This window comes from Chelmon rostratus, chromosome 6, assembly GCF_017976325.1.
Source record: "Chelmon rostratus isolate fCheRos1 chromosome 6, fCheRos1.pri, whole genome shotgun sequence".
In the NCBI taxonomy this organism is placed as follows: Eukaryota; Metazoa; Chordata; class Actinopteri; order Chaetodontiformes; family Chaetodontidae; genus Chelmon; species Chelmon rostratus.
The window spans coordinates 11,986,327-11,995,178 of record NC_055663.1 but is presented as its reverse complement, the minus strand read 5'-3'; the positions used below and the strand labels follow the sequence as shown (position 1 = coordinate 11,995,178).

Below are 8,852 nucleotides of genomic sequence, written 5' to 3'. Positions count from 1 at the left end.
ATAATACAGCGCTCTAGGTCGGGGCTCACTGCTCTCTGTTCAGTGGGATTTCAGGATACTTGGTGTATAAATTCAACAGGAATCAAGTAAAGCTGTTAGACTGTGTCATGGGCTCAATGCTGAGAAGGCACTCGGGATATCTGAGCATTTGAACCTTCAAATCTTGTCTCTGTATCCATTAATGTGCCTCCCATGGACAGCTGAAATATTCCTTAATACTACTGTGATACGTGAAACTAAGCTCTCCTCCCCTCTCCTCTCTTCTCCAGGGTGTAAGGTCTAAGTTGCATTATGATGGAGGACGGTCCGGAGACAGATGGCCCCAGATCATCCATGCCAGCTGAGCTCCACCATCCCCACTCTGAGTACTCTCAGTGGAAGTTTAAACTGTTCAGGGTGAGGTCCATGGAGAGGGCGCCGTTGCCCAGTGAGACACAACCTGAGAAAGGAGCCTTTATAGGGATCTCACCTCCCGCAGCTCCAAATATAGAGCTAGATAATGGTATGGGTCCAGGGAGTGTTATGAAATTGTGCCTAGGGGGAAAAAGCAAGGAAAATGTGGAGGGCCCTGGCCAGAGGGTAGATATGAAGCTGCAGGAAATGGACACCCACATGAACCACCTCAGGTGATTAACTGTCACTATATTATATAAACTACACTTTATTATATGCATTTCTTTTTAAAAATTTGACAACATTGTTTTTTCTTTATACAGGTGCTTGTGTCGTCTCTGTGGAATGGCGCTGAGGAAAGCCAAAGGACCAGTGCACGATGTTCATGGGGATCTGGACCAGGCAAGCAAAGGTGCCCTGCGTAAAATGGGGTGCAAGTTTACAAGTTGGCCAGAGGTCATCGTTAAAGTCTTCAAAGTGGATGTGACAGAGGACATAGAATCTGTTCACCCTCTTTCCTTTTGCCATCGCTGCTGGATGGCTGCCATACGAGGAGGGGGCGTCTGCAGCTTCTCTAGAACAAGAGTCCCTGAATGGAAACCCCACTCGTCCCTCTGCCACCTTTGCTCCCCCAGGAAAACCTCTTTCCAGCGGACTGGGAGAAAGAGGCGGAAAACCATTCGCAGAGCCCAGAGCCTGGCAAAAAGGACCAGGTGGGACCAAGGCGACAGCATTGCTGTTGGTGAGAGGAGGGCTCTGAGACGTCCTGTGCTCAAGGCCTGGAGGAAACTCAGCATCCAGAGAGAGCAATGGGTAAGAAACATCACCCACTGTCAGAAAGACCACTTGAGTACTAAGTTGATCTCTGAGAAGCTCCCCGTAGACTTCCTCGCTTCTTTCACCTGCCTGGTGTGTGACCACCTGCTCTCTGATCCAGTCCAGTCGCCCTGTGGGCACCTCTTCTGCCGCAGCTGTATTATAAAATATAGCTACGTTCTGGGACCTCACTGTCCGGCCTGCAACTTGCGCTGTGCTCCTGATGATTTCACCTCGCCTGCCAAAATCTTCTTATCAGCCCTACAATCTCTGCCTCTGCTCTGCCCCAAAAGCGGCTGTGGCAAGCAGGTGAAGCTAGATTCATTTAAAGCTCATTGTCTAGACCATGACCTGGATGAACAGGATGCAAACAAGCAGTCGTCAGAACTCGACAATTACCAGTTAAACAATAAAGGGGGAAGACCCCGTCAGCACTTACTGTCCCTAACCCGTCGTGCCCAGAAGCATCGGCTGAGGGATCTGAAGAACCAGGTGAAGACGTTTGCGGACAAAGAGGAAGGTGGCGACCTGAAGTCTGTGTGTTTGACTCTGTTTCTCCTTGCACTGAGATCTGAGAATGAGCACCGGCAGGCAGATGAGCTAGAGGCCATGATGCAAGGTAAGAGGCTATTATAAGGCTTTTGTTCTGTCAACACAATCCCCCATAGCCAAGAAAGAGGGACACAAACAAATGAAAATTATGATAGTGTTTGCTCATTAATATTTCTGCCTAGCTCTGAGGAATACAGCCCTCTCATAAATAACAATGAGTTGAAAAGTTCACCATTGAGGAGAGAGAAGAAAGTTTTCTGTGATTTTGATTGAAAAGCATTTCATTATTGTCCATCTCCATTTATTGAACCGCTGCTGTTACATGCTCAACCCCTCCTGATTCTCTCCCGCTCTCACTCTCAGTCTGCTTGTCTGTCAGTCCCTCAGTCTCACACTCCCTGTAATGCACAATAACAACTCTTGTGAAGGGGCTGTTAGAATCAAAACAACATCAGCAGCTCTTGTATCTGCAAATTACACAGACAGCACCATCCTCCTCTCTGGGGAATAGAAGCCAGCTGGTGTCTGTTTTCATCTGCAGCCAATACATCACTTTTGCCAGCTTCACCGGTTCGCCCTCTGTCCCCTTATAACATTTGGAAATTAGGAAATATTGGATTTTGTAATCATGGGCTCGTGGGCTTTTGACAACGAAACATTCACATTTGGGTGTTAAGTTTGCGATTCTCTTTGTCTCATAATATAAATGACTCCAAATGCGGAATATCAAATGAGGAAATGTTAGATACTGTAGTTCTTTTCAAAGCACAAGAAATGGGCTTCCACAGTTTGGTGTTAAACAATTCTCTTCATGTCTCAATCCTTTTTCCTCACTTAACTTTTTAAAATTTTGCATCTTTCTGTTGCTGTCTGAAACTTTCTCTCTTTTCATTTTCTCTCCGTCTCTGCAGGCAGAGGCTCTGGGTTGCATCCTGCTGTATGCCTGGCAATCCGGGTCAACACTTTCCTGAGCTGCAGCCAGTATCACAAGATGTACCGGACTGTCAAAGCCACCAGTGGCCGGCAGATTTTTCAGCCCCTGCACACCCTGCGAGCTGCAGAGAAGGAGCTCCTTCCTGGCTTTCACCAGTTTGAATGGCAGCCTGCTCTCAAAAATGTGTCTGCATCTTGCAATGTTGGCATTATTAATGGGCTCTCTGGATGGGCTTCCTCAGTGGATGACTCCCTGGCTGACACTATCACTCGGCGGTTTCGCTATGATGTAGCACTGGTGTCAGCATTAAAAGATCTGGAGGAGGACATCATGGAGGGGCTGAGAGAGAGTGGGATGGAAGACAGCGCTTGCACCTCAGGCTTCAGTGTCATGATCAAGGAATCTTGTGATGGCATGGGTGATGTCAGTGAGAAGCACGGTGGAGGACCAGTTGTTCCTGAGAAGGCTGTACGTTTCTCTTTCACTATTATGTCTGTCTCTATCCTGGCAGCTGACAAGGAGGAAGAGGTTACCATCTTCATGGAGCCAAAGCCAAACTCAGAATTGTCCTGTAAGCCCCTTTGCCTGACATTTGTGGATGAGTCAGACCATGAGACGCTCACAGCCATCCTGCGGCCTATAGTCGCAGAGCGTAATGCAATGAAAGAGAGCAGACTCATCCTATCCATCGGTGGACTGCTTCGCTCCTTCCGCTTTCACTTCAGAGGCACAGGGTACGATGAGAAGATGGTGCGTGAGATGGAGGGCCTTGAGGCCTCAGGGTCCACCTATGTCTGCACTCTGTGTGACTCTGGTCGGGCAGAAGCTTCTGAAAACATGGTGCTACACTCCATCACTCGCAGCCATGAAGAGAACCTAGAACGTTACGAAATATGGAGAACCAACCCCTTTTCTGAGTCTGCAGATGAGCTGCGAGACAGAGTCAAAGGGGTCTCCGCCAAGCCCTTCATGGAGACCCATCCCACAATGGATGCATTACATTGCGACATAGGCAATGCCACTGAGTTCTACAAAATCTTCCAGGATGAGATCGGGGAGGTGTACCAAAAGGCCAACCCCAGCCGGGAGGCGCGGCGCAGCTGGAGGGCAGCCCTAGATAAACAGCTGAGGAACAAGGTGAAGCTGAAACCAGTAATGAGGATGAATGGGAACTTTGCCCGCCGGCTAATGACCCTGGAGGCTGTGGAGGCAGTGTGTGAGCTGGTGCCCTCTGAGGCGAGGAGGGAGGCCCTGAGGGAGCTTATGAGGCTTTACCTCCAGATGAAGCCTGTGTGGCGCGCCACCTGCCCAGCCAAGGAGTGCCCCGACCAGCTGTGCCGCTACAGCTTTAATTCCCAGCGCTTTGCTGACCTCCTCTCCTCTACCTTCAAATATAGGTACAATGGAAAGATACCCAATTACCTGCACAAGACCTTGGCCCATGTGCCTGAAATAATAGAGAGAGATGGATCCATAGGAGCCTGGGCCAGCGAGGGCAACGAGTCGGCAAACAAACTGTTCAGGCGCTTCCGGAAGATGAATGCACGTCAGTCAAAGGCCTTTGAGCTAGTGGATGTGTTGAAACATCACTGGCTTTACACCTCCAAGTACTTGCAGAAGTTTATGGAAGCTCACAAAGACTCCGTCAAAGCTCTGCAAGCCAGCATTGAGCCAGTAGAGAGCCAGGATGATGAGGATATGTCTCTGGAAGTTAATGATTTTTGATTTATCTTTTAATGTGAACATTAACATTTTATTGATTTTAGAGTGGTTGTATAATATTTTAGTTGCCTTGATCCGTAATAAGACCTTGTTTACAAATTTTTACGTTTGATTGATACTCATTTCCCAAATTTTAAGAGAAATAATGTTATCCTTTGACCATGTTTTTAAATGTGTGTTTTGCTTGTTGTTGAAAGGCTCTGTACGTGTACATGTGCCTTGCCCTGCTTTGTTAGCTGTTTCAGTGCAAAGATGGGACAGCAGAGGAATATAGAAGTAACACACAGTTGTATTTTCTCTTGCTCTTAGCAGGAAAGTACTTTTTTTAAAATCTCCACTGTCTGTGAAATATGGAGCAGTTTATTGTATTGCAAGGATATGACACATTTATGGATTTATATGGAGAGGATATTTATGGAAACAGATGAAAGCGCTGTAAGTCATGGAGGGAAATTGTGTTAAAAAGACCACATTTGTGGCCACTGTATTAATATATCATTTGAGCTGGAGCAAAATGCAATCACAGACACCCAAATGTTCTTTGTTTCATGAGTGCCCTCTGAAAAAGATTACTTTAGTGCTTTATCTTGGGATCCCTGAGGGGCAGAATAGATGCTAGGTCACTTTCAACCAATTTTTATCTCTTTTAGTTTTTGCACAGTGGAGAATAGATGATACTTATTCGAATTCTTCACATAAAATAACGCATATACTGACCTTTTTGTTGATATCATAAAAATACAGTATGGTCCATTACGAAGCCTAATACCCCATGGACTCTCCAGCAGGCAGGGATTTTTCTTAAGTTCTGTATATAACCTGGCTCTTTCTCTCTGCTGATGTTTCTCCATTGCCACGGCTGACAGAGGAGAGGGATGAGCGGGAGCTCCAGAGACCTGTTGTAAACTGATTTGTTGGCAACTTTATTTGTTTGATTGATTGATTATATTTTCTTCTTCTGCCCTCTCAATTTTGAATTATGACAGGCAATTTTGTTTTCTTATTTGATTGAATGTTTGATTTTATTTTACTGTCATAAGTTTAACCACATGACAGCTGTGAAATATTCACATTTCATTTGATAGTTGTCACAGTCCTGCAATAACACCATGTTTTAGACTGCATTATATTGCAACTTGTCTAATGTTTGTTTTTTTGTGTTTTTGCTGTAATGAATTGCATTTCCAAAGTAATGGATGATGGATGATTCACTGAATTCCACTTTCACCATGCATTTCCTCATTTTTCTTGTTTCCAGATTACACTAAATATCAAGTGAACTGTTTACTGCGGTTGCAGAAGACTTTCTGTGGTGATTTGTTTACTAGTACAGTATTACACTGAAGTTCCACTACTTTCTTATTTGCATTTTGTATTGTTTTTTAAATGCTGCGCAGTTTTCAGATATTTTGGCTGTATTTTCACTGAAACAGACCTCTTACCATCCCTTTGATGGGTTTATAGAGCAGGAAGTTTGTACTTGCTTGTCCTTGTTTCCACCAAAGATTAAATAAAGACAAAATCTGACTTGATCTTCTGGCTTGTTTCTTTACATTTTTTCATATATTTTACATTTTGACGTTGCATTAATAGCACAAAGGTGAGGTACAGTTGGTCCTGGAAGACAGCATTTGTAAATGCTTGTTTTCACTGTGATCCCGGACTACAAAATAACAATGAACTGTTGTACATCTAATGAAAATACAAGCACTACAGAGAGATATGTGAAGACATTTAGGTCCAGGTTGTATTTTTTAATTGAATTATATAATATTATCTATACCATTTTATGCATAATTTATTTATCAGGATTTATTTGATTGTGAAAAACAATTAATGTACTGTACATTTGGCCCTGGAGGCTGTTGATTTAACCCTTAATTTTCACTGTTGTCCTTGATGGAATACAAAATAATGTCAAACTGACACACATCTGATAAAGTTGCAAACTAGAGACACTGTCAGACAAGTTAAAATAGAAAACGATTTTCTGTCACATAAATACTGCCTGAAAACATCAGAAAAAAACAGGCAAGACACAGAAAGACACATAATGTGAGGCAGGCTCTTTAATGTTGATTTCATTGAGCGCAGATCAGCACATTAAGTATTTTTCATCAATGATTTATTGCCTGAACATTAACAAGACACCTCCTCATAGCATTCTTAACACTGGCCATTTCAATTCAATAATCATCATTTTAATTGTAGGAACTGAAATAGTAATTCAGTTTCATTTGGCCAGGGAAGAAACACCTGTTGCAGTTAACAGAATCCAAAATTACACCCAATGGTTATACAGCTGGTAAAGACAAAAACTAGAAACACTGTAGATAGACTTAAATGTCACATATGTTTTGTCAAACAATGTAAAATACATGAAAATCATTAAATATCAATATTGCTATTTTTATTGTTCATTTCTCTTCACAAAACTTTCCATATTGAGAGCAGATCAGCATGTTGCATATTTTTCATCAATCACTTATTCACTGATAATAAACACCTCCTCAAATACAAAAAATTCTTAACAGTGGCCAGCATCATCATTTAAACTGGATTCAGTCAAAAAGCCTTCTGAAAAAGTTTTTTTTTGCAGGGGACAACTTGATTGTCGGAGGCCTTTTTCTTTCCTTAACCTTCATGGGGGTACGCTTGAGAGGCAGGACATCTCGAGGTGGGGTCATCTCCTGGTAGGGCAGGCCTCCGTGGTCCTGGCAGAAATACTTCTTGCTACCCTGAGAGAGCCTGAGCAGCAGGGTCTCAGACAGTTCCATGCACTGCGCATGGACCCAGTGTCCCTCCTCCCCTCTGGAACAGAAGATCATGGCTGGCCGGTGGAGCTCAGTGGAGTAGTATGGCTCCCACGTATTCGGGTCCACCTGACAGCCCAGACAGCATTTGATCCAGTAACCTGTTTGTGATTCATCCTCCTCATCCTCCTCATTGTAAGTATCCCCTTCTCCATCACTACTGTCCTCCAGCTCATGTGGCTCACGACCAAAGTAGAGCTCCTCAGAGTCCTCAAGAGGAGTGGAGTCATCATAATCTGTTGACTCCTGGCTGCAGCCCTGGGTTCCCTCTTCCTCTGTGCGTTCTCCCTCCGTCTGGAAGCTGACATGATAGAAGTAATGCATATCTGTTTGGGATGGCCTTCCCTCAGTGGGTACACCAAGTAGGACAGTTCCCTCTCCGGCACTGCCGCCAAACCAAGTACGACTATGAATGATATCTGGGATCCAATTAGGTGGTTCTAAGTGCTCAATTTGGATCCCTTTCTCATCCAGAATGACAGTGCTACACTCCAGCCTCTTCTTAGAGTCTGACTGATACCCACCTAAGATGATATATCTGTGAGTAGGACCTGTACGGCTGATAATGGCACTGGAGATGGATATACCAGTGTCCAGAGTCTCACAGGAAAGCAAGGGGCTGCCCTGCAGAAGCTCAACACGGAGGCGAAAGAGTCGAGGGGGGCGGGTGTCCGATGTGAGCGAGTGACCCCCGAGGAAGTAGACACAGTCTTCTCTGGCAAGGGCCAAATGGAAAGACTGTCCGTCACAGAGCTCAGGTAGAGTGTGAGCAGAGGAGCAACCAAACTCCAGGTCAAACAGGAACACCTGAGGAGGACAGTCGACAACGCTGTTCCAGGTCTCTGTGGTCCGCTCTCCCGCAGGCATGTAGGATCTACCCCCAAACAACACACAAGCTGTCTTCCCATGGCTTTGAATCATGCTCATTGTGTGGCCATATCTGGCACCTGGCACTTCTCCCACCAGTTCTTTCTCTTTGCAGCACAAGGTCAGTTTACGATTGCAGCCACGGCTATCCATGGTGAGAAGATACAAGCTGGATGAGATCTCATTGTTTGGGGTGCGGCCACCATGGATGAGATAGCTCTCTGGAAGCCCATCGTAGGGGTCAAGGCGGCAAACAGCTGGACAGCGTAACGGAGGAAGGTAGCATGAGTCATTGGAGAAGGAGATGGCCCTCAGCTTCATCTCACCACGTTTCAACCGAACCCCAAAAACCCCTGTTGGACATGAGCGCTTGGGCCAACCTTTCTGGCCAAACAGGAGAACTTCACCATCCAGCTGCAGCAGAGAGCAGCCGGGCTGCAGAAGGCTTGCACAGTTCACTGGAGTTAATGGCTGCAGGGTCATTTTCTGGCAGGTGCCTGTGGCAAAACAGCACATAAACACACAAACACAATATGTCAGTCAGCTGTTGATTGTTTTCATTCAGGGGTTTAAATTTTTTGCTTCCTGTTTATCACAGTAACATCTGGAGGACCATAATCATGTAGTCATATTATGCACCATGGACCCCAAAATGTGTAAACAAGTTCATGCTCTGTCTCTTTTTAAATTCATGACAGGTGGCATATACATCATAATGGCTACCAACATTTAGACAGTAATGATATAGATATATG

At 44.9% G+C, this 8,852-nt stretch overlaps 2 protein-coding genes across 2 annotated transcripts; one reads left to right on the top strand and one right to left on the bottom strand.

The window, feature by feature from the left end:
* Positions 1-291: 291 nt before the first annotated feature.
* Positions 292-4,420, top strand: rag1 (recombination activating 1). Its single transcript, XM_041939599.1, has 3 exons — positions 292-626; positions 717-1,828; positions 2,673-4,420. The coding sequence occupies exons 1-3, from the start codon at positions 292-294 to the stop codon at positions 4,418-4,420; spliced, it is 3,195 nt and encodes a 1,064-aa protein (XP_041795533.1).
* A 2,558-nt stretch (positions 4,421-6,978) lies between these two features.
* rag2 (recombination activating gene 2) lies at positions 6,979-8,580 on the bottom strand. The gene has a single exon (XM_041939475.1). It carries the CDS (start codon positions 8,578-8,580, stop codon positions 6,979-6,981), a length of 1,602 nt encoding a protein of 533 aa, XP_041795409.1.
* Between the last annotated feature and the right edge of the window lie 272 nt (positions 8,581-8,852).